The 26,271-nt window shown below is 30.7% G+C and overlaps 1 protein-coding gene across 1 annotated transcript in view; it reads right to left on the bottom strand.

Moving 5' to 3' along the window:
- LOC145283535 (poly [ADP-ribose] polymerase tankyrase-1-like) overlaps positions 1-26,271 on the bottom strand; it is a 168,095-nt gene that overhangs the window by 5,614 nt on the left and 136,210 nt on the right. The window contains exons 14-26 of the mRNA XM_080132406.1: positions 22,888-22,954; positions 21,591-21,689; positions 21,091-21,184; positions 20,402-20,527; positions 17,453-17,562; positions 15,272-15,394; positions 14,624-14,689; positions 9,752-9,840; positions 7,922-8,253; positions 5,015-5,112; positions 4,282-4,350; positions 2,666-2,849; positions 1,400-1,508 (exon numbers count right to left, since the gene is read on the bottom strand). Coding sequence (XP_079988532.1) covers positions 1,400-1,508; positions 2,666-2,849; positions 4,282-4,350; positions 5,015-5,112; positions 7,922-8,253; positions 9,752-9,840; positions 14,624-14,689; positions 15,272-15,394; positions 17,453-17,562; positions 20,402-20,527; positions 21,091-21,184; positions 21,591-21,689; positions 22,888-22,954 — 1,566 coding nt within the window. The remainder of the gene's footprint in view (positions 1-1,399; positions 1,509-2,665; positions 2,850-4,281; positions 4,351-5,014; positions 5,113-7,921; positions 8,254-9,751; positions 9,841-14,623; positions 14,690-15,271; positions 15,395-17,452; positions 17,563-20,401; positions 20,528-21,090; positions 21,185-21,590; positions 21,690-22,887; positions 22,955-26,271) is intronic.

The following is a 26,271-nucleotide window of genomic DNA, read 5'->3' as shown; positions in this document are numbered from 1 at the left end:
TCTTTATTACTTTTAAAAAATAATTTAATCACAAAATTAAATCTATTAAAATGGCTGACTTGTTTCTCCATAAACAAGTCAGCCATTTTCATCATTAATTAAAGGTAAAATATTTAAAAAAATTAAATAGCGAAATTCAAAATAGTGAATTTCAAGTGAAACCAATATCTACTTAATTGTCATGTCACAGTAATGAAAATATCCAAAAACTATGAAAAGGTAGAAAATTAATTATAATTGAAAATAGTTTTCAAAGATAATTAGTGAAAATTGAAATTCGCAAAAAAAGTAATCAGGGATGTTGAATCATAACAAAAGGGAGGTAAATCTTTTCTAAAAACTGAAAATCTTCGGCCAATTCAGCAAAACTTAATTTTTGCTAATTGTTATCGAAAACTGTTCTCTACCTTATCGCTTTTCATAATTTTTTTCATATTTCCATTACTGTGACATGACAATTAAGTAGATGCCATCGATTTTACTTGAAATTAACTATTTCAATTTTCAGTACTTGTACAGTTTAATCAAAACATTAAAAAATGGAAATAGCGAAAAAAGATTATATTGTACGTATCTGTTATGAAATAACGTTCTCAAAAAAAAAAAAAAAATCACTTAATTTCATCAAGTAGATTTTTTTTACAGCGAAAAAACAATTTATTATGATACCGGACAAAAAGGTTTGATTGTTAGGAGGAAAAGCTAGTATTAAAAATGGGGAGGGAGTGTCAGTGCTTTAAACAGAGTTATCTCCCCGTGGCATGTTAAAAAAATTCAAAGATGTCTACCTTCAACGCGCTATCATAAAAACATGTTTTTCCATTATTAAAAAAAAAACAAAAAAACTATGCGATCAAATGAAGTGAAAGTTTTTTTTTTTTTTCAAAGATCTTCAGTCCAAAACGGATACGTACAATATAACCTTTTTTCAATATTTTTATTTTTTAATGCCTTGATTAAACACTACAAGTACCCAATTTTCAAATTTCACTAAGAACCAAAATTTATGCTAAAATTTGGAATGATTTATACTGCTGAATGCAAAATCATTTATAGCTTTAAAATTCTTTAAAATTGTATTAAAAACTTGAAAGCTTTGGAAAGTTTTTAACCCATCATTTTATAAATAGATTAAAACATTACATTAACAAAATTATAATTTTATAACAATTAATAAATTTAATGACCAAACACCACCATAATAATTAAGTTAAAAAATCCTATTAAAAAAACACTCCCAGACAATGCCAGGTAGATACAATTAGTTAATAGTTTTAATAGCATAAATGTTTTGATGTTTTTAAAGAGTTACATTAATATATTTAAAAAAAAAAAGAAAGAACAGGTGAGAGATTTGCTCAAAGAAGCATAACACAGAAAAAAATAAAAAAATGGTTACCTGTGACATATATAACATGATCTATCTTTATGGGCTGGACATCCAGTACCTCCTCCAATGCCATAGACATATTGATTACTCTTGGAAGAGTTCTCAGCGAAATAAATTCCTTAAAAGAAAAAGGTTATATCATCATTTATCATTTTATAACAAACAAAATCTGAAATTGAAATTTGCCATTCAATACTGCAACTTTCCTTCATAAGTTATTTCATACTTTTTGAAACAGTCTGAAGAATAAAAAAATGGTTCTTGTCTAGAATTTCCCCTATATTAAAAAATAAAAATATCTGATGTATGTACCTGTAATGAGAATATCATATTCCAAAAATCATCTAAATTGATCAAGTAGTGCTATTTTATATAAAAAATAATCTTTAAGCAATTAATAGGAATTTGTAGGAATTACAACTTGGATCTAATATGAATTATTGTTGAGTTATCTTGGCATTTTTTCCCTTTTTTTTCAAAACAATGTGCAAGACAATAACTCCTCGAATACTCATAAATTTTGATTTTCTTATTTAAAAATAAAATTAATTTATAATTTAGATAATTCTGGACAAGAACCAAAAAAAAAAAACAAAAAACAAAACATAAAAAAACTTATTGACTATTAGAAAAAAATGCTGTAAAAATACAAAAATGTTGAATAGTTATAAACTGTTTTCAGGTAGCATAATACGAGTCCCCCCCACCCCACCCCTCACACCTAAAAACACAAATATTTCATATTTGCATTGAATTTGATTCATCGTTGTTTAGCATATAACAATATTTTCTGAATTCTAATTTCTTCCTAAAACCCCTTAAGCTTAATTAAGCCTTAAATTTCAGACATTAAAATCATATAATGAATTTTGTTTTCAATGGAATTCATTCCAGACAAGGCATGAAGTCACTTGGTATAAGGAGCTAAGAAAAAAAAAATCTACTTCAAAGTCAAAAACCATCCAATGATAAATACATGAATAGATTTTGAATTGGAAAACAGCAATTCTTCCTCCTTTGTCAGAAACATCACTCATGGAATCTAATGATTATAGGACAAAATAAGGGAACAAGAGTTTTGATCAAAATTGAAATAAGGATCCTAGAAATAAGATTAAAATCATTAAATCTTGATTTTAATCGTCATAAAAGGAGATAAAATTAGTGCACAACTGCTTTGTTCAGAGAATGAATTTTATACACCTTGGGATGGTTATTCTCATAATTTTGTGCGTGTGTATATATGAAAAATAAGGTAGAAAATGGTGTGAATACCTGCTCCGAACATGCCTCCGATATAAGCATGCCTCTCATCGAAACCTTTATGAACAATTGCATTGATGAAAGGAGATCCGTGAAATAGAAGGCGTTCATTTCCATTCCCACCATTTTCTTCTGCAACTTCTTGCAGACGATGAAGGTAACGCTCTTTCAATCGCTTGTTACGCACTTTCTGAATCTACAAAATAAATTTTTAAAAAAAGTTTTGTTTTTTTAAGTTTAGATGAGAAGATGTGGAAATATGCAAAACATTTCATATTTGACGATATAAACCCTTCCATTATATACCTCCATACCATTCATTTCAATAACGAACCTATAAGGAGAAAATTATGACATGATTGAATGTCAAAGTCACTGCTTTTTGTCAAGTTAATTTGGGAGAAAGATTGGAAATCACAACATTCTTTTGATAAAGCAAATAATTTTAAAAAATTTCATCGAAATGTTTTAAAAGGAATTATAAAAAGGATATATTCTTATTATTCATGTATCCACATGTTGTAAGAGATATTTTTTGTATTGATTTTCAGTATTTACTTAAGTGCTCTTTCTATATACATTTTAAAATTTATATATTCTTAAAATAGTAACAGAATTATGTCAACATTTTGTTATTGAGGTTGGTCAGTTGTGTTTTAATGGCCTATCAACCTCTAAAAGCTCTAAAGGGTCATTTAAGGCCATAAGTTTTATTTTTAAAACCTACTTAATCTTGAAAAAATAGTTTACAGGAGATCCCATTTACAACAATATTTTCTCTTCATCCTTTTGTTATTGTTTTCCAAAGTAGACCCATTATCTAACAATACTGCCAGAAAATGTTCTCTGATGAACTTACTGTATTTGTGCCCCACACACACTCCGATCAATGCAAATACTTCTGTCAGTTCTAAAACTGTCCACAAACTAACTCTAAATATATCATTAACCTGTATACCTTATCTTTTGTCCCAGTTACCTGCTACATCTTGATTAACAATCCTATTTCAGATGCCTTCGTGTTCCTTGATGAACAACTTTGTCATCAATTGTCTCTCTACTAACTTCACTTTCTATATCTTTGTTCTGCTGATCAGCTTATATCCTCTTTTTGTTATAGATTTTCCTCTTTACATTTTTTTTTTCCAACATTTTGCGGTGGAAGAAACATTGATGGTATCACACTGTACTTGGACATTCAAATGACATGAATTGACCATTGCATTATTCAATCAGATCGGTTCCAAACATGAAAATAGATTTACATTTGAAAAAGCAGATAATGATGTTGTCAATTTCATGAGTTCTCATTACCTCCGTTCAGTCTCAAGAGACAATGGATATTCTCTGTAAGGGTAGCTGCATGTATAATTACGAAGCAAAAGTTGCACAATTCCTAACCACACTTTTCCTGAATCAGCATTGTTTGATTCCAGTGGCAAGGAGAAAACCAGGATGACTAGAAATGACCGAGTTAAGCAGAGAACACATACAGCACCTGGTATTCCCAAATGGTTATCCATTTTAGTATAGACCAAACTCAATGTTGCTTAACTTTGCTGATCAAATAGGAATCGATGGGTCAATGTGATTATGCTGTCATGAGTTAAAAAATGAAAAGAACTTACCTTGATGATGTTGTATTTATCAAATATTCCTCCCGCATTATCTTTATGTTCTCGAACTGTACTTTGCATCTAAAGAAAATTCAATGGAGAACTCAAAAATCAACATCTTTTCATAAAACTGTTTTCCAAGAAAATGATCGTAATCGAGGAGTCATTTCAGTTTTATTTAGTCGATAAAATATTAAAATGCAAGGACAAAAAAAAAAAAAATCTAAAACCTCAGCAAAGACACTTTAACATATTGACATTCGTATACACATAAGAAAAAACATTTTATTCTATGTAAGATTAAACTTAACACTGACAATTGGGCATTTGTACATCAAAATTTATTGATAGGTCTATCTATTATGCAAGTTTGAAATGGACAAAAATGTTAATCATTCATAACTGATGAATTAAATATTTGCAATGACTGAATGATTTTTTTTTATCATGTATAATAATGAATGCTAAAAATCTGATCACAAAAAGAAAAAAAAAATTGAGAGTGCTAATAAAAAAAAGCCAAGTTCTAAAGATAAAAAAAGAAAAAGATCACTAAAAAAAGATTGAGTGCTAACAAAAACCAAAAACAAACTGAGAACAGTAATAAAAAAAATGAGTGCTAAGAAAAAAAAACAAAAAAAAAACAGTGTTAATCAAGTGCTAAAAAACTGAATGCTACAAAAAAAACGTTCAGCTACTGCAGTCATGAGTATAAAAAAAAACAACATTTAAACAAGTTGCTTACCTGTTCTTCTACCGCAATGTATTCAGGGTCATCTGGCAACAAGTCAATAAGTATCGTCCCTTGCTGAGGTAAGGAATTATGAACACTGGGCGCAACAACTGACAGAACAGAATTAAAAAAAAAAAAAATAGATAAGCAAATTTTGTATAGAGAAATACAAGTAAAACATTCATAAATCCCTTTTGACCAAAAAAAAAAAAAAAGTGTCAAGAGAGGGTGGGGGAAAGAAATTGTCCAAATGCTGAATTGGGATTATTTTTTTGTTTTACAGCACACCAACCCTATAAGTCATTTTGTGCTATGCAATTTATTTATAAAATAGCAATTTGAAAAATTCTGAAAGGTTATTTAATTATATATATATATATATATTTTTTTTTTCTAGGAGCTGGAACTGATTTATTTTTTCAGGTAGTCTGTTATTAGAGATGTAGACAAACATTGAACAGCATAATAACATTTGGTATGTGATAATATTTCTTGTGGATATTCTTATATTTTTTTTTTTTTACAGTCTATTTAGAATATGTCCGAGTAGATTGTAGTCTTGACATAAGATAAAAGTTTCAAAAAAATTAATTAGATATACCAAGCACTAATACACACACTGTTGTTGTATGGCTATGTGACCTGTCCCTTGCTCAAAGATTTTCACACACTCTGGGTCTTCGACATGTACTGCCTATGATACATTAATGCAGCTGTCTATCCAAACAAATTCCAAACTGCACCATTCATGCAAGATGCAACATTAATGGCAGAAAAGGAGACTTTGTTGGTTTGGTCATATTCTTAGATGTCCTAAAGAGGAGTTCATTTGAAAATTGGTATTCTCAATCACATTCACTGGAAACATAAAAGCAGCCAAGTGAAAACATGGATAGAAACAATGAAGAACACGTAGCTAATGACTAGCTGCCATGTTTTTAAACTGGGAATTGCTAAAGTATGCCAAGGATTACGCCAATGATTCGCACACATGAAACACCTTGACGCAGAAAACAATTGACCCAAACTTGCCTACAGGGTTGGAAAAAACAATATGGTGGACAAAGAAAAATCTGGCTGATGACCGTTAAAGCTGACCTGGAACCCAACTTAAGCCCCTGAATCTATTGACTTCACTGTTGAAGCAATAAGTGACTAAATTACCCAATCACTGACTTGATATCATCAAGTTAGATCAGTCTTCATCAGGAACACAGTAGCAAAGATGGATGGAGCCAGTGCAGCCAACAAATATTCGAGATGAAGTACACTTATTTGGAACTGGCACAACTGTCACAGATGAATAGTGTTTCACAGTTACTGAGTAGTTGATCATAGAAGGCACACTGACGACTACTATGATCATATTAGAATCATATTGGCCGATTCTTTTGCAAGAAAATCAATTCTTTGATTTCTTCTGATGGAAACAATAGCATGAGACTATTGACCCCCCCCCCAAGTGTTAGAAAATTTTAAAAAAAGTGCAAAACTATAAAAAAAAAAAAAAAAAAAAAAGAAGGAAATAAGTTGATAAACAGAATATAGTTATAGGAAGTAAGATTAGTAGAAAGACAATTGGGGAGGCAGTTGCTCACTAAGGCACATAAAGGCCATCTGAAATAGGATTTTTAATCAAGGTGTGGCAAACAAAAGAGCACACCTAGTGGTCAATATATTTTGAGTTAGTTCAAGGACAGTTTTAGGATGATCTTGAGTTTTTCAACAGTTTTATCGCAGTAGTTACAGTCTTGAGTTTGTGACCTTTAACGACAATTACAGTTGTTGACAGTCGACAAGTAGGTTGTGGTTTAGATAAAAATCATTAAGTTTAGGAAGCCAAGATGAGCTGAAGTCAATTGACAGACATACATACTAACATTTAGAAGGCCGATGGTGTCATACACACAACTATATGCACAATATGTTGGAGTTTGCATTTTCTTTTATTTCTTTAGCATTTTGCATTTTTAATACTTGTGAGCCATTGTGCTCAGTCTCTTGACCATCACCAATGCGAGAGACGACAACATAGTCAGAATCTAATGCTGTTCTCTCAAGGACTGTCATATCAGTCGGATCTCAATTCATGGCACCAGACACGGCTGACTCTCCATGACAATGTCTTCCCCATTGCTGATATTCATTTTGAAAAGTGTCAGCCGAAAGACGTCTTGATAGAGTTTTTTTTTCTACCCCACCCCTTATTTACCTCCTTTTATCTAATCTGCTTTTAAACATTGAATTAGAGCTAAGGAGAAAAAAAAAGAGAAAAAAATTTTTTACAAGTGTATTTTGGCCTCCTTTCGTTGTCAAATTTTTCTTCTTTAACAATATATGGTTAAACTATAAAAAAAAACCCTCAAGAATTAATAATGGCACTGTGCCATGTTATTCAAATGTTTTATAAAATTATGTACCCATTAAATTTTTTTTTAAATATATATAAATAATCTGTGGTTAAGTTTGATAGAAAGAAATTTAAGTGTTCAATTATTTAATACTTAGAGTATAATATTGTGTTACAGAATATTAAATCAACAAAAAAACCGATAGTATGCCAATTTGATTAGATCTTCTGTTACACAATATGCACACACATACACATTTAATTTTTATTTCTTTGCAAATTTTTCCAACTCTTTTATAGAAAAAGAAATAAATTTATTTATAAGGGAGACAATCATTCTTCAATTATTGATTTCGAGTTTTTAGTCATAGTTAAAAAAAAAAATTTTTTCCATCTTATCAATTATTTTAAGTACATTATTATAGTGTCAATAACATGGAACAACAATAAATTAAAATTGGCTTGTCAACATCAAGGTTTGATTTGCCAGTTTAAATGCTATTTAGGCCCAACTTTCAAAATATCACACAATAACCTTATGAAAAGAAAATCTAAGATGAAATTCTTACTTTGATTGTTTTTGAGTTTCTCTATCCCTTTCAAGATTTTGAAACGATGACCATAAGCCGTGATGCCGATATCCTTTAATTCTTCGTGCTTCATTTCAACAAGAATGTCCATCGTAATTTGTTCCTGTTCAAAAATGCAACTGAGATTCTCATAGCCGAGGCCAGTTAAAAACACAGTCACACTCATTGATTCAAGGTTTTGTTCAACATCATGGGGTAACATCTCCGCACAGCCATCACCAACATGGGCCATTTGGGGAAGACCTCCAACAGCTCCCTCTGCTGACGTGGATATCATAGATGATGCATTGGGAGCCGCACTGGCCATTGTCCTATTAGAATGCAAAGTTAAAATATAATATAAGCAAGTCAAGGCTTAAATTAAAAGAAAAAAAATGAAATTTTAATTTTTAAAAATTTTAATTTAAAGAATACATAAAAAAATATAATATAAGCAAGTCAAGGCTTAAATTAAAAAAGAAAAAAAATGAAATTTTAATTTTTAAAAATTTTAATTCAAAGAATACATAAAAAAATATAATAGAAATTAAAAAAAAATGTTATTGTAAAATAATATTAATTATAACTGCAATAAAACTATTAAAAATAGTTTTTATTTTTTTGGTGCAAGTCTAAAATTCAACTTACTTAAAAATAAAAAATATAGAAAAATAATACAAGCAAATCAAGGTTTAAAGTAAAAAAATCTTTTTTAAAATTTAAATAACATATAAAATTAAAAATAGAAATTTAAAAAGTTAAAACAAAATTTTAAATGAAAGATAATACTTATTATAATTGCAATAAAACTATTAAAAAATAAATAGTATTTATTTTTTTGGTGAAAGTCCAGAATTCCATCTAATTACAAAAAACAGAAAAAATTTTATTATGTGCATATCCATTTTGGAGCTAAAATGTAACATTTCAAAAATCAAGTAGCATTTTGTTTTTACTAAGAAATTCAAATTTTATAAAGTGAGAATAGTGTTTTTATCTGCCATATTTATTAAATAAAGGAAGACAATATAATTCTAACTACCAAGATTTTAAAATCGGTCTCGTAATGTCTACAAATACCAATGAAAATTCATAAAAAATTTTCTATATAAAAAAAAATTACTTTTCAATCCACGATATACAAAAAATTTTTGATGCACATAACCATATACTATAAAGATTTTTATGTATTTTTTTTTTTTTAATTAGATTTAATTCTGAATAGAAATCATTTTTTTTCTCATATTCTCATGAAAGATTTCATATTTAAATCTAAAGAATTATCAATAAAATTGTTGAAGAAAAAAAGACGTTTAAGTTATTGTTGAAATGAGTTTAATCTTGTGAGCTAAATACACGCAGCAATAAAATGAATTTTAATTGTGCCATGGGTTCAAATACGACAGGAGGAGAGGACATTCCAAAACTAAGGCTTCCTATTTTTTATTCGGTCTGAATCGATCAGAGAGAATTGCAAATTGCATTCTTATGATGATTGAACTTATATATTCATGACCTGAAAATTTCATCTCTCAGTTACAGATATTGATGGTGTAAGATTAAAAAAGCAATCCTTTTCATGGATGTGTATTAGAAGTAGAGATATGCCATGGAACTACTGTAAAAAGGTATTGAGAATGGTGGTGACTATGTAGAAAAATAAATTCTGGAGGACAAAAGGTGGCTCGTTTTAATGGTATCACTCCTGTCTTCATAGCTCTTCAATTTTTGAAGTTAAAAAAACGAAAAGGCTTTACTCTTGGAATGATCTGAGTAATACAAATTATTAATCCTTACCTTAAAAAGATTACAAAATAGAATAATACTTACATTGAATTTGATGAGACAGTTAAAGGATTTGTTGATGGTATTGCTTGTCTTGGCATTGCGTCTTGGAGAAGAACCTTAACATCCTCAGCCTGTAATGAGAAAATATATAAACAGAATTCTACACAAATTGCTGTCAGTAGTAAAAGTTTTAAAGTTAATAATCCTATTGAACTTGTCGTAATATCAAACATTCGATTCTTGATTTAAATAATTTTTATATTTAAAAAAAAAAATAAAATGCACTTAGATCTAATGCAAAAATTGTAAACTAATTTCCATGTGAATACAATTAGGAAACATCTGTTTCTCTGAGCAGCACTTAGCCTTTTTTTTTCTTTTTTTCTTCATTAAGCCATGGTCATAAAACCTTTAGCAATAGGCAGAGGCTACTAAACTAATTAGGGAATGCATAAAACTTAGGAACATCACGATAGTTAACCAATACAGAACTCCGAAAACGTGAGTGATACATGTTCATTCACACAATTCTGAGGCAGCACATTCAGGACTGCAGAACAATGTGAAAGGAGATTGCCGGTACATCTCTGAGCAAACACCAGTGTGATTATGCAGAGGGTTTAATGTGAATGTATATATCATCGCCGGTTTGGTTTGTTAAGCCGCAGATTGAACAAACTTCCTTCAAATGAGGAAGTTTTTTGGAAATATCAAATTCAGTTTCTCATTGCTTGTATATCCTGTCAGGGGAGATAATGACATTAGGCTTTTGCAATTCTTTAGTAATGTGTCAATGTTTTCCTACATACAGTGCCTGGTTTTCCTAAATGATAACCCATCTGGTATTGGCTAGGCTCAATGTTGCTTAAGTTCAGTAATCTAATGAGAATTGGTGAGCCAATGCGATTATGCTGTATATTTATGGATATTTTCTTTTTTTTTTTTACCTTGGTCATACTAGAGGAACACAGAGGAGCAGGTGCTATTGCGCTTGCAAGAATTAAGAATGGTGGAATAAATTTAGGAAATTTCTGCCATTACTAATCAGCAAGTGCTACCAAGAAGTGTTATATCAGGCATGTGTAAGCACCATAAGGATATATAAAATTAAAACCTGACTAGTGAGGGTTAAGGACATGTGTTGCATGGAGAAAAATAATATTAGAATGATATGGTGGATGTGTAATAATGAGTCTTCTGGCTGGCCTCCATGTGACTTACAATTTAAAAATAAAATTATTTATTATGTTGATTATGATTTGAATAAAAAATGCAATAGCATAAAATAAAACAAATTTTTAAAAATCCTATTTAAAAAAAAAGGAAATTAAATCCATCAAAATGCATTTTAATAACATGTTAATTCATTTTTGATTGTTCACCTCCGCCCCCACAAAAAAATTGCTTACTTTGTAACCCTTCGACATTTGAAAACATTCAAACTGCTGAACAGAAACCCATTTAAACTGGCTTTAAAATTCTGATGGTTACCCAAAATTCCCTTATATTAAAAATCAAAAATACAGAAAAAGAATATTTATGATGTACATGCTAATGATGGAACAAAAACATCATATTCAAAAAATTATGTAAATTAATCAAGTAGTCTTAATTCTACAAAAAATCATTTTTACATGATTAATAGGAAATCGTAGGCATTACAATACTGATCTCACAAGTATGAATAATTGTGGAGATATCAGCTCTTGTTTTTTTAAGATGCAGGGCTCTACATTGTGAGTGAGACAGTCGCATTTGTGAGTGATTTTTCAAAGTGGCGACTAGAAATAATGAAATGTTTATCTTTTGGCGATTGCATTTCTTTCACTGACAATCTTCCAAGGCTCGTTACTGAGTGAAAAATATGTTTTCAATTTTTTTTTAAATAAAATGAACAAAGTTAAATTATTTAAACAACAAAAGTTTAATAGAACAATATACTTTTTTTTTTAATGAGGGCTATTTAAAAAAACATCTGAGGAAATCAGAACGTTTATACCTTCAAGAATCAACATAAAATTTGTTGTATATTTAGAATTACACTTATTAAAAATATACAGAAAAATCTTTATGATGTACATACTCGTCACAGAATGAAGCTGTCATATTCTTAAAATCAGGTGGGTTTGACTAGTAACTTTTCTATTTGGCTAGTAAATGGAAATATTTAGTTGTCAAAGGTCAACTAAAGATAAATTTGTCCGTAGAGCTCTGAGATAGTAGTATAAGAGAGTCCATTATAAAATTTGATTTTCTTATACAAAATAAAACTACTTGATCAATTCATGTGATTTTTGAAATATGACATTTTCATTTTGTCAAGGTTACATATCTCAGACAGATTATTGGTTTGTTTTTGATTTTAATATAGATTTGATTTCTATATATATATAATATAGAGGGAATTTTAGACACAAACGAAAATTCTTAGCACACAAACGAAAATTCTTAGCACATCATTATGTATTAAAAGATTGAAAGTTTTCAAAGATCTCAATATGGTAATGAATAGATTAAAATATTTTTTAAAAACTTTGGACTATTTGGTTTAATTAATAATTTATAACCAAAAATACCATTTGTCTTTCTAAATTGTACTTTTAAAAATTTGGTAAAAAGTACAGAACAAGCATAGTATGGTAACACTTAATGCCACGAAGGTTAACTTCTTTTCTTTAATAATTACAAAAAACCTTCTCAACCACTGGTAGCTATGGCTAATAACCTCAAACAAGGCATATTGTCACTTGGGTGTAAGGATTTTAGATTTGAGATTGTGTCGAACAAGGGACTATGGTAAATTGAACAGTGAGATGTTTGTTCACATTACATTTAAACTTTTGCAGATTAGTAGTTAGAGAAGCAGTCAAAGGTAAGAAAATATTAGACTAGAAGACTTTCTGGCATCTTGGGATCTCAACAGTGAAGGGGTAAGATTTTGCTGCTTGTTGTATTGGGGGTATGTACATTGGAGGGGAGGGGGCAGTGCTACAAGTTCATTAAAGCAAGTTTCAGTAACAAATACACAACAACCTTTGGTTTATTAAAAAAATCAATGATAAGCACACTTGCATGCGACGTAAAAAAATTGTCAATAACTTTGACACTTTTCTCTTTGTATTTTCCTAATTTACATTATCTTTAAGATAATTCCACAGATAAAAATCAAGAGAGGGGGGGGGGGTTCAATGAATGTGAAGTCAGTTCAGGATTACATTTCCTACTGATAAGCCGATCACCAAAGTGTCCCCCGCATATATTGGTCGATCACCAAAGTGTCCCCCGCATATTATTAATTGGTGTTATGTCTAATGATACATGTTATCAGTTTAATACCAACAAAAAATAAACAGAGGTCAAAGTATAAACCTTAACAAGTTTATTCAACTTACAAATTAAATGATAAGGTAGAAGCCGCTGGATGCATGATTATTAAGGTTTGATGCAAAACTAATTTTTGTTTACCTCTCAAACTGTCATGGTGAACATGCTCTTCTCCCGGGAGGTAACTCTCCCTTCTTCAGTCCAAGAGAAATAACTTTATTTTTAGGTTGATACCTAACAGTTGGGTATTCATGGTTAAATCTTGGTGAACAAGTCAGGCATGGACTGAAATTTATTTTACAAAATATGTTTGGATTACAAAAAGGTTTGTGGATTTTATTAACGATTAGGGGAAGAGGAATGCACCCAACCTTGCCGGATTGTAAAATATGCTTAAATATATTTTAATTCACGCAGATTTCATATTTATTATTAGAGCTAATTCTCTATTGAACATTATAGTGTATCTAATATATAGTACTGATGAAAAAAAAAAAAAAAATGACTTTGGGTGCCATTAGCTAGAATCAAAACAAAAGCATTTAGTGCTCCAACTGTGTTCCCTACCATTTGAGTTATCGACAGATGGGTCAGAAAAATTTTAAATTAAACCACTTCAAACTATGAATGAATTTGCGCATGCACAAAAGTAATAGAAATATGTTGGCAAGTAGAAATGAACAGCTTACATTTCAACTTACCAACATATTTCTGTATGTGTTATTCATCCATCCAAACAAAGATTTTACTCATTATAAACCATCCTTAGTGTATGATTACTATTTCCTGATAATTCCAGTGTTATGTGACCAGTAGTTTAAAAGTTTATCAGTTAAATATTTTTACACAGACACATATATCTGCTATTTTATTTATATAGATTTTATTATATAGATATATAGGAGTTGCACCTTTTTAAACAAAATTTTAAAGCCAATATCGTAATCATCTTGCAGAAGCAGACTGCTTTGATAAACTTCACTCCTGACCTGAAATGGGAGACATATCAGATCTGTTGCCAAGGTTACTGAAAAAAATAGTTGGCTTGTTCTCCCACTCCAGAAAGTATCTCGTTCCTGATGTAATTCTCTACCTATACAAGAGCCAAATAGGTTCTAAAAAGTAATACTATTGCTACATCTAAGGAGGAGCTACTAAAATTACTCTTTCTTGTCTTGACAGGATACAAAACCTGTCTTCGAAATCTAGTAGGCACATCCTTACTTTCTCTTTCTCACAGAAGAGACATTACAAGTCTATTGCTGCTTCATTGTTATTTTCATGGCGGGTGCTTGACCGAGTTTCAATCTGCAACAAATACTTGTCTAATTGTCAACAATTCCCTTACTCTCTATCTGTGCCTAAGACTAAATGAAAATTCCATGAGCAATGTTTCTTTCCAAGAACTGTCTTCTGTGGAACACAATATTGCAGGGCTGCTTCCCAGCTAATGAAAACATGGTCGTTTTCAAATCTAATGTAAAAAGGTTCTTGTTGAGCCATCCTCTTAAATACTCATTAACCCTTATTCTTGAGTGGACCTTGATAAGTGGTGACCCTCAAGTATAAAAAAAAAGCTTTGCAACTTACAGTGGCAAGATCCAAAGGTGTTTGACCCTCATGATTCTTCATAGTTGGATCTGATCCATGCGCCAACTTGCAAAGAAAAAAGAAAAGCCATGAGTTTATGATAATAAATAAATAAAATAAAACACATAGAAATATTTTTCTAATGTACATACCCCACCCCCTGTCGCAGAACGAAGATGTCATATTCTAAAAACCATGTAAATTAATCAAGAAATTGTTTTTTTGACTAAGACAATCAAAATTTATGATTTTTTTAGTGATTAAAAAGTTTTAATTACTTTAGATACAAATAAAATCTTGGTAGTCAAGTTGAGTTATTGCCCTTGAATTTTAACACATTCTAAAACAACATGGCAGCTCAAATTACAACTTGCTCATCATAAAATTTGATTTTCTTAGTTACAAAAAACTATTTGATCAATTTCCATGATTTTTGGAATAAGATATCTTCATGCCGTGAATCATTAAGATTCATCCATATTTTTCTATATTTTTGTTATTTTTAATGCAGTCGAATTTTACATAATGCACAATTTGATACAAATAAACTCTGATGTCAAAAATTATTAATCTACTCAATTGATTTGCAGACAATCGAACAGTTTTCCATTATTCAATATATAAACAAATGGTGAATTCAAAACTTACCAATAAAGAGCAGAGGTGTGTTCGACCTTTCTGTGCAGCTTCATGCAATGGTGTGTATCCCCAGCGATCAACGGCATTGACATAAGTGTCAAATTTAATCAACAACGCTGCTATATCCACATGCTGGGAGAAAACAGAAACAGATTATTAAATAATGATTTAATCATTTAAAAAAAAATAAGTTTGAAGACGTTTTGTATGGGCACTTTTATTGATGATACACACATGAAACTTTTATTGATAATATGCACATGAAACTTTTATTGATAATACGCACATGAAATTTCAGTCCTCTTTGAAGTAATCTCCTCCAGCTGCAATGCACTTGTATCGTTTCAACAACTTCTGGGAGGCCTCTTTTATCCTCCATTGTCTCATAATGACAACCTCTAAGGTTTTTCTTGAGCTTAAGGAGTAACCAAAAGTCACAAGGAGCAAGGTCTGGACTATAGGGAGGGTGAAGAACTGTCTTGATAGTCATCTTGGTCAAATAGTCTGTGACAAGAATGGAGTCGTGGACTGCACCATTGAGACAAACTTTGCGACAAACTTTGCGCAAATCTTCTGCATATACAGTTCCCACAATAACATCAAATTGTGCAATTATTGTCTCTATAAACACGTGATGATTTTTATCCATAAAATTCTGGCTTTCTCACTTCCTTACTCTTTCCACATCTCTCATCATCCCTCAGAATTTCTGCCTTCCTTGAATCTCTTTATAACAAAACCTGATGTTCAATTCATGCAAGATGGTCCAAAAACAGTCTGAAGCATTCCATACGTTTATGTGGCATTTTTTCCAAGTTTAAAATAGAATTTGATTGCATATTGTTCTTCTAAAGTGTCCTCACATTCAGATTGCATTTTTAAATCAGGCTTTAGTAGGGGGTATTCCAATTCCTGCTGTAGCTGTTCATTTGAACCTAAAATCATAATTGGTCAGTCATCTTTTAAGATAACATACTGAATTTTCAAGAGTCTACAACAATTTAAGTGCCTGTACAAAAAAGTCTTGAAACTTATTGAAGACACCTAATACTAAAAGTCAGAAATTTAAATGTCAAAATAAATACTAGCTACAATATTTTTTTCACACCTTCAAGGTGCTATTTTTTGTAAAATGTCAATCAGTTTCGAATATGGGTATAATAAAATGTATCTTATCTTTGAAATGAGGCAATTTTACATTATATTTATGAGGGGTGTTCAAAAAGTAATGTCTCTTTATTTTTATTCTGCCTGAATGGATCAGAAGGGAATTACAAATTATATCTTTATGATGACTGAATTCATGACCTGAAAGCTTCATCTCTCTGTTGCAGATATTGAGGGTTTGAAATGAAAAAAAAACAATCTCCTGTCATAGATTTGCATCAGAAGCAGTGATGAGTATATTGAATTCCCAACAAATGTGCATTGAGAATGGTGATGACTATGTAGAAAAATAAATTCTGGAGTACATAAGGCTATTTGTTTTAATGGTACCACTTCCGTCTTCGCAGCTCTTCTAGTTTTTGAGTTTAAAAAAAAAAAAAAAAGGTTTTACTTTTGGAATGACCCTCATATTCTCTATTCAATGAAGAAGTTATGTGTGATGTGATTTTTAAAAACAAACTTAGTTTTGATTATATCAGAAGAAAATCAAATCTTCACAGTATAACCAGATTTCCGCAAAACTGGAGACTTTGATCACATTGAAAGAATGGATGAGAGTTCTTGGGTTAGTAGATGTAGGACAGTTGAGGCAGCAGGGTCATTTCACATGAGTAGACCAAGGAACACATTTGAGGAAGTGATAAAAATGGACTTGAGAGAAAGAGGGATAAATAAAGACCTGGCCAAAGATAAGATAGTTTGAAATTTCTTCAAGTCATTCAACCCATGCCAAAATGTAAAACAAGCTGAGCATGCAGGGTCCTCTCTACAAGTAATAACTTTACTTTCACCATGACTAATGTTTGTGCAAAATTAAAAAAAAAAATCCAAGGTGTGGTTATTGAGAAAAGTGCGAACAATTAAACGGATGAACAGCAACGAATTACTAGATCCAATCCTTCCCTCGTTGGGGGACCAACAAATGTTAAACCAAATACGATAAAAACAGACACACAAAAAAAAGATTGTTTACAGTAACAGATGCAAGGAGGGAGGGCAGTCAGAGTATGAAACATTACTCACGCCATACGAAGAAGCGTTGTGAAGTGGTATCAAACCTCCTTTGTCCATTGCATTTACATCAGCTCCATTCTCCAAAAGAAATTCTGCCACTTCTTGATTGTTGTAACCGGCTAAAAAAAAAAAAAAAAAAAAAAAAAAATTTTTTAATTATATATATATATATATATATATATATATATATATATATATATTAGTAAGTTATAAAATATATATGGCAATTAAGCTACACAGAATATTCCGCGTTTTACGAGCCAACCACAAAATTCCTCGCATAAGCTTGATGAATCCTAGTGTGGATGAAACACAGAATATTCTGTGTAGTTTAATTGCCATATATATTTTATAACTTACTACCTAGCTCTACCTATGTATTGAGCACTGTTGAAGTAAATACTTAAAGTTTATGCATAAATTTATACTTTCGTATATTAATTTATGTGATTAAATTAAGTAATCATATACACATATATATATATATATATATATATACATGCTGTGGCTAAATAGTCCAATTTTAGATTTGCAGCTACGTTGGCAGATGCTGCAGTTATAGTCAGCAGTAGGAATGGTGGGGGAGGCAGGGGTGAACTGTATCCTCTCTCACTTGTAGGTTCTATGAGCAAATAGCATCAATGCCTTGTGGATGCCTTGGGAAAGGCAAAGGCTAAGAGAGTAAACCCTGACAAAAAATCTGGTCTGGATTCCCGATAAGCGGATTGTGAAGCGCTGCAACATTTTTCCGGCAGCTCCTGCAGCCGCACTGGCACCGACTGTATTGGCTTGCGTTTCCGTTGGAGTCTGCCTGCAATGCCGAACAGAGAACCCTGATAAATGGGCAAACCAAGGTTTTCTTATTACCCGCCCAGGCCTGCACCTGGAGAGATCTCTCCAGCTTTGCTGTACTAACATATATATATATTGCAGGCAATAGATATAAAATAAAATTAAGTAATATTATTAGATAAATTTCTTTGCAGACTAATACTTTTATAAAATTTTTAATTCAAACGACTAAAACCGGTATAGCTTTGCAATATATTTCAAGATGGCTACTTAAGCAATGCTGAGTGTTATGATTTTAACATCCGTTATACCTCCCCTCATTTAACTTGAACCTATCTAACAATCTTAAATAAAGATTACATAAACCTTATATTATTTCGATGTGCACTTTTAGTAAATAAAACATTTTTCAAAGGAACTCGTGACTTGACTCCTTTTATTCACAACAATTTTATTTATTAAAAGTGCATATCAAAAGAATACAAAGTTTGTATAATCTTTACTTGAGATTATTAAATAGGTTCAAATTAAACGAGGGGGTAGGAAAGATATTAAAACCATAACAATTTTCCCTTCAAGACTTATTATTAAGGTGGATAGAATTAGGGATATAGTCTTACATTACAAAAGGCATTTTTCTCATCCTAGATGATCTGCATACAGGTTCCTGAGGTTCTCGATCCGTAGTATTCACGTTATGAGAAACATTTCCAAGTCTTCTTTGAATTTTATTTTTTTCCTAGCATTATATTGTCATGTATGCACGAAAACAGTTAGTATTCATAATAATATTGATTGTTTCTGCATAATAAAACAGATCTATAAAAATGTACCAAAATGTTAATATGCTGAAAGAGATGTTGGTGAGAAAAATAAACATTTGGATCTTGGAATATAGCTATAACGTTATTCTTTTATATTTAACATACATTGAGCTTTTAAGCAAAAAAAAAGTGAAAAATAATTGGGGGAAAAAAAAACACATATATATACACACACACACACACACACAAGACTTTTTAGCCCATTAAAAAGTGGCAAAAGTTATAAACTGTTGACTTAGAATCAGTGCTTTATTGAGGATTGAATATGGTTAAATTTGTGCTCATTTTTGCATTAAATACTAATCTTTATTAATCTCTAATTGTGCATCAAACAGATACCATAATACTTAGTTCACTACACCTTACAAAGGTCATTACAAAATTTCAGAAAAATCGTCCAGTAGTTTCAGAGAAAAAAATGGAACAGACAGACTAAGAGAAATTATAAATATATATATATATATATATACACACACACACTACAAAAGATCAGAAAAACATAAGTTTGAATGTGAAATCGACAGTTCAAGGTTATTCTGATTTTCTGTAACACACACACACACACACACACACACACACACACACATATATATATTATGATCTTATTTTGGAATTTTCCTTAATAATCGAGTACTCATCGGGTTCCCACTAAACTTACCTAGAGATTATATATACATATACACACACACAAACGCATATACACACTGCATTTTATGACTAACCATTATTATTTTCAAATAATTAAATTTTCTATATATCAACAATGATTATGACAAGAAAATTAACAAATTTCTAAACATAAAAATATTTCATTCTGCTTTGAGGTTATTTAATACCAAAACTAGAATCATACTTTTACTAGTATACTAAACTACCTGTGACCCATTGGGTCAGTATTTGTGAGATGTTATTAAATAATTAGAATTGTGGATTACATCAGTCACTCTTTATGGTGTGCCTAGATGGGTTGAACTGGCTTCCTCTGAAGGAGGAAGTGTCAAGGGAATATTAAATTCACAAGCAGCCCCCCCATTCATATATAACAACTCCATTCAGTTTTGACAGACTATAGATACCTACTGTAAGGGTGCCTGTGAGTGAAATTTTTGCAGCAAGAGTTGCACAACCTCCAATCACACCTCTCCTAATTCGAGTGACAAATAAAATTCAGGATGAACAGAAACATTGCCAAGATAAGCGGAGAGCACATACAGTGCCTCGTATTCTCAACGGTCACTCATCTGGTACTGACCAGGCTGATCGTGTCTTAAGTTCGGTGATCTGATGATAATCAGGATATGAACGTGATTATTCATATGTATATATACACACATAAAGTTACCTGCTAAGTGTAAAGGTGTTGAATTACGTCCTTGTGTATCTTGACAATTGATATTATCTTTTGTTGCTAACTTCTGGACACGAGCCAAATTTCCCTTCTTCGCAGCTTCTAGTAATGCAGCATCACCTGAAATAAAGGCATGAAAATGATCAACATAAAATTAAAATTACTTTACCATTAAAATTCAAAAGCAAACAAATTCGTATAAACAAACATGATCTATTAAAAAAAAAAGATATCAGATTACAACATAATCTATATATCTATAAAAGTGAACATGTCTGTCTGTGTACATTTTCCTTCGCAATAACTGTCAATTATCAGTTTACAGACTCGAAATTTGATATACAGGGTACTGAGATTTGAGAAAATCTGTGATCGGTTTTCGGCCAGAAATTTGACTGTTAAGGGGTAAAAATTCAACAATTTGACCTTTGAGAACTCTACCAAACTCCTCCCACAATTTGGGGTTTAAACACTTGAACTTTAGATATAGGTTCCTTGGACATGGATCTAACTTAATAACTCGATTTGAACCCAAAACAATAAATGTTAAGAGGTCATAATAGGGGTAAAAGTTTAAAAAATTGACCGTTTTTGTTTTTTTTTGCTCAGCATACACCTCCAAACACCCGGGCAACGCCGGGCTGAAATGCTAGTTATCAATAAAAGTAAAACAAATTTACTACCTCTTAAAAGATCTTGAACATCGGTATCACCACTTTTCACAAGATCTAAAGGTATGTGACCATCTCTGTTTTTTTTATTTAAGTCAGCTCCATTCTGTTTAAAAATACAAATAAAAAATATTAATCATTATTAATACATGGATTAAGTATTGTCAATTGTTAAATTTCTCCATAGTATAAATCACAATCGAAATTTGCATTTTAAGTAAAAAAAAAAAAAAAAAGAAAAAAAAAACTTTGACGTATTTACATATCATGCTGAAATAAGTATCTTCGCTAAAAATTAGGAAAAATGATTGAGAAGAAGATTACCTAAAACTTTTTATCAAAATGAACAGCAGTATAGTATGCAGAGGATATTTATTATCTCCCCTTTGGAATGAGAATCTATTTTTCTTCAAGTCAAACGATTTAATCGTTTAACAAAAAATTTTTTTAAATAAAATAAGTTGGACCAATATGCAAGTGTGAAGAGTTTGAAAGATTTTTTTTTTTTTTACCTTTAGCAGAAGTTTACAGATTTCAAATTTCCCTTTAGCCGCAGCTTCATGGAGAGGAGTGAATTTCCAAAGGTCAGCAATATCTACCAGTGCCCCGTGCTAGAAAAGAAACAAAAGTATAAAAAGATTGGACATTTCATTAAAAAAAGTATTTCATCTGCAATAATGCTTGCATGAATGTTATCTTGCATACATATTTAAAAATATTAAATACCTGCTACTTGCACCTATATTAAAAGACATAAATAAAAGTATTGTATGTACATACCCGTAATGAAATGGAAATATCATATTCCAAAAATTCATAAAGTAGTTTTATTTTTATATATTAAAATCAAATTTTATGAGTATCTGAAAAAAGACTGTTTCGCCTGTCATTTTGAAAAAAAAAAATGTCAAGAAACTCAATGTATACTTACTAGATTTAATAGTTTGAATTATTGTTGAGTTATCTCCATTGTTTCTTAAGATGGTAAAATGAGACAGTTACTTCTCTCTTACTCAAAATTTGATTTTCTTACTTAAACAAAACTACTTGATCAATTTACATAATTTTTGGAATATGATATTTTCGTTTTGTCGTAAGATTTTTCTTTCTTTATTTAATTTTTTTTTTTTTTTGTATAGGGGGAATCTGTACAAGAACAGCGTTTTAGATTTTAGATAAATAGGGACTGAATCAGGACTAACCAATTGAAAGAAAAAAGATTTTGGCAAGTTTAATAAAATGAAAAAATGGAAATTGTTCATTTTATATGATTTTACAATTAACTTCACAAATACATAAAGATAGATCCAAATTGAAATTTAATTTTAACAATTTCAAAAGTTGTCCAGTTTTCTAAGCTCACAATTTAAAAAAAATCAGGTTCTTGTCCAAAATGTCCCTATTATAGAAAAGAAACAAAAATTAAAAATAATCTATATGCTGTACTTACCCATAACAGAAATAAAAATATCATATTCCAAAAATTACATCAATTGATCAAGTAGTTTTATTTTTAAATAAAAAAATCAAATTCATGAGTAATTGAAGAGTGACTATCTTGTCTGCCATTTTGAGAGTGGAGGTAATGACTCAACAAATTTAAACTTGCATTATAATACCTATTAATTCTCGTTAACTGCTTAAAAATGATTTTCTTTATTATAAAAATTACTTGATTAATTTACATGAAATTTGGAATGGGAAATTTTCATTCCATCACAGGTATGTACATTATACAATTTTTTTTATTTTTGTTTTTTAATACAGGGTGAATTTCAGGCAAGAACCAAAAATTGAATTATATCTCACCTTGATAAGAAGCTCTGTTACTTCATAATGGCCATATGAGCAAGCGTTGTGCAATGGAACTAAGCCGCTGTAATACAAAATTAATATAATTAATATTAACATAATAAAGATCATTGTACAAAATTTAATATATATGTAAAACAGGAAAAAGAATCATTGGAATATTTGTAAATTCTTAAGAAATTCAAAAGAATCACTAACAAAAACAATCTAAAAAAAAACAAATGAGAGCATCAGCAATTAGTGTTTAAATCAGAGGTTCTCAACCAGGAGTAAATTTACCCCTAGGAGGCAAAAATTATAGTCAGGGGTAAATAATTGAAGTATCTGATAATTTAAAAATAATTATTTCTTTTCAGACTGTGTCATGTCTAAGAAACATACATAACTTAATTCATATGTTCTACCTTGTAGTATTGTGTATAATGCTATTTTTATACAAAACCTGAAGTCATAAACAATAAAAGGTTCTTTTTAACCTTATTGTTTTTCTATCACTCTATAACGGCTATGAATTTTTTTTTTGTATGGGAGTAGGGGTAAAGTCGAAGGATCAATGATAGAGGAAAGGTTGAGAATAGCTGGTTTAAATGAATAATACTGACTGTCACAGCTGGAGAGGTGCCATGTAAAACACTTTCTCCTGCTTCGACCGAATAAAAAATTGATTTTGCAATCCAGTGGGGATGATTGCTTCTTTTCCCTACAGCCATTTTTCCACAGAAAAGACATTGCTAGTATTTTTCTACTTTATCATTATTTTCATGGCAGGGGGTGAGATCAAGCTTCAATTTCTAGTTTCCCTTTAGAATTATTCACAGAAAGAACTCTTCTATTTCTACCTCCATGTACCTAAAACCTAAACATGAATATAACACTTATATATATATATATATATATATATATATATATATATATATATATATATATATATATATATATTACAACATCTACATAAATAGATGTGCAGCCCAAACCAACTGCGTACATACACATATAGATATACACATACAAAACGTGTACATGTGCTAATATAACTAAAAGAATCTCTTTATAAAATCTTATTGATAATGAAAAATAGGAGTTCAAAATGCTGTTTCGAACTGACCAATTGGTTGACGACTCTTCCTTTCGCTTTTTTAATTTTCACTTTTTTCTTTCTCCTCATTAAAATCTATTTGTTGGTAGTTCCCCTTTTCTTTAGTAGATATAAAAAACTTTTTATATACAAAAAAATGTCCTTGAATTTAGTCTATAATGATTGGCTTGATGATGTGGACTCTCTGAAAAGTTGGTTGGTTGTTTCTGTTTTACAGCATATCAACCCTTTTCGGGTTATTTAATGCTGAATCCAAAGATTTTGAAAAAAATTTCTTTTAATAGAATATATTTGTTGTTTTCAAGTCAGTTTTTATTTAACCCATAGTTAGGACCCTAACAGGTACTACCACTCCGGGTCAGAGTGGACCTGGGAGCAATGGCAATTAAAGGGTGGCTCCACACTCCCCAAAGCCCGCCTCACCATTGGATATAGTTTAAGGTCATATCCAGGACCTCTCTGAAAAGAAGCACTGCTGAAACATGTATGTACATATGTAGCCAATAGTGTTTGTATAAATAAACATACTATATATATATATATATATATATATATATATATGTTCTGTTTATAATAAACACAGGAGTTTTAGTGGATTGACATCTAGGAAACTAAACTATACAACAATACTATATATATATATATATATATATATATAACCCTAAAACATATACCCCTTAAATTTAAAAATAAACTGAACACTATGTTAAAGGCCATGTGCACTTTTTTTACATCATACTATATATAACAAGCTTCTCCTTTATTTAGAATTCAATAAAGCTTCCCCCAACATTCTATCATTTCATTTAGTCTTTTTTGCTCCTAATGAACCCTACGCTAGACGCCGCATCTCCACCATGCTACCTAACATCTTCTCTACTCTTCTAATGAGAAGCATTAGGCTTCAAAATGCCTTGGCATTAGAGTCCCTTCTATCCCCTAAATAATTGCTTGTACTCCATTACTCAATAAATAAATCAATCTATATCCACCAATATATAGTTTTGTGACTCCATTTCATACTCCTGTTGTTCTATTGTATAAACTCCAATGATAATTGTTGAGCTTGGCATTATCCAGATAAGTCTCCTCTTTTGGAATTGAACTCTCTCTTTTATTTTATATATATATTAGCATTTCAGCATGGTGTTGTCCGGGTGTTTGGAGGTGTGTGTTGAGCAAAAAAAAAGTGGTAGTACGAAGGCAGCTCGAACCCTAACCGCAAAGGAGGAAAAGAACGGGAAAAAACGTGACATCTTTGCTATTAGGACCACCGCTAAACTGAAAGTTATGTAGGTTCTGATTGACAATAGAAAGGAGAGGATGACTTTCGAAAATATTGGCGAAAAAAGTGACCCCACGCCCCTGTAGAAAAGTGCCCAGTTGAAGGTGAAGATAACAATATTTTTAGCCAATTTTTCGATATTTGTCGTATGAAAGGTCGAACTTCGAAACGATACTGATCTTGTGAACATCTGTCACCTCTGTTGAAAGTTTTAGGCAAACATGCAAACATAGATACATTTATATATTGGTAACTAGTAACTAAAAATTTTCGACCCAAACCGATTAAAAAGCTTGCCCTATCTCTGAATACCCTTTATGTAAAATTTAAAATGTTTAGACCAGAAATTGTCTTAGTAATTTGGTAGAGACCACAGAGGTCAAATTTTTTTTTTAACTTTGACCCCTATTATGACCCCTTAACATTTATTGTTTTGGGCTCAAATCAAGTTATTAAGTTAGATCCATGTCCAAGGAACCTATATCTAAAATTTCAAGTGTTTAGACCCAAAATTGTCGGAGTTTGGTAGAGTTCTCAAAAGTAAAATCGTTGAACTTTGACCCCTAAACAGTCAAATTTCTGGCCGAAAACCGATCACATATTTTCCCAAATCTCAGTACCCTGTATATCAAATTTCGAGTCTGTAGACTCAAAATTGACCGAGTTATTACGTAGGAAATGTACATACTGACAGACACGTTCACTTTTATAGATATATATATTAGTTAGGTAGGTGTATGCATTCATATATTTGTATATAGAAGATGAACTCCTAAACTAATTAAATAAACCTTATTGATGGGCATAATGCGCACAAGTTCATTTGAAAATTCAAATTTCTCAGATTTGCATTAAATTTGATCCATAGTCATTAAACACCAATTAAGCAAGATTCCTTGATTCCTTGAATTTCAATTAATTCCTAAGATTATTTAAGCTTAAGCCTTAAATTTTAAACATTTTCTAAAATCAAAATCATGTAATCAATTTTGATCATTAG

The sequence above is a fragment of the Euprymna scolopes genome, chromosome 8, assembly GCF_053919585.1.
Source record: "Euprymna scolopes isolate OS-2025 chromosome 8, ASM5391958v1, whole genome shotgun sequence".
Lineage (NCBI taxonomy): Eukaryota > Metazoa > Mollusca > Cephalopoda > Sepiida > Sepiolidae > Euprymna > Euprymna scolopes.
This window is presented reverse-complemented; position numbering and strand designations above follow the sequence as displayed.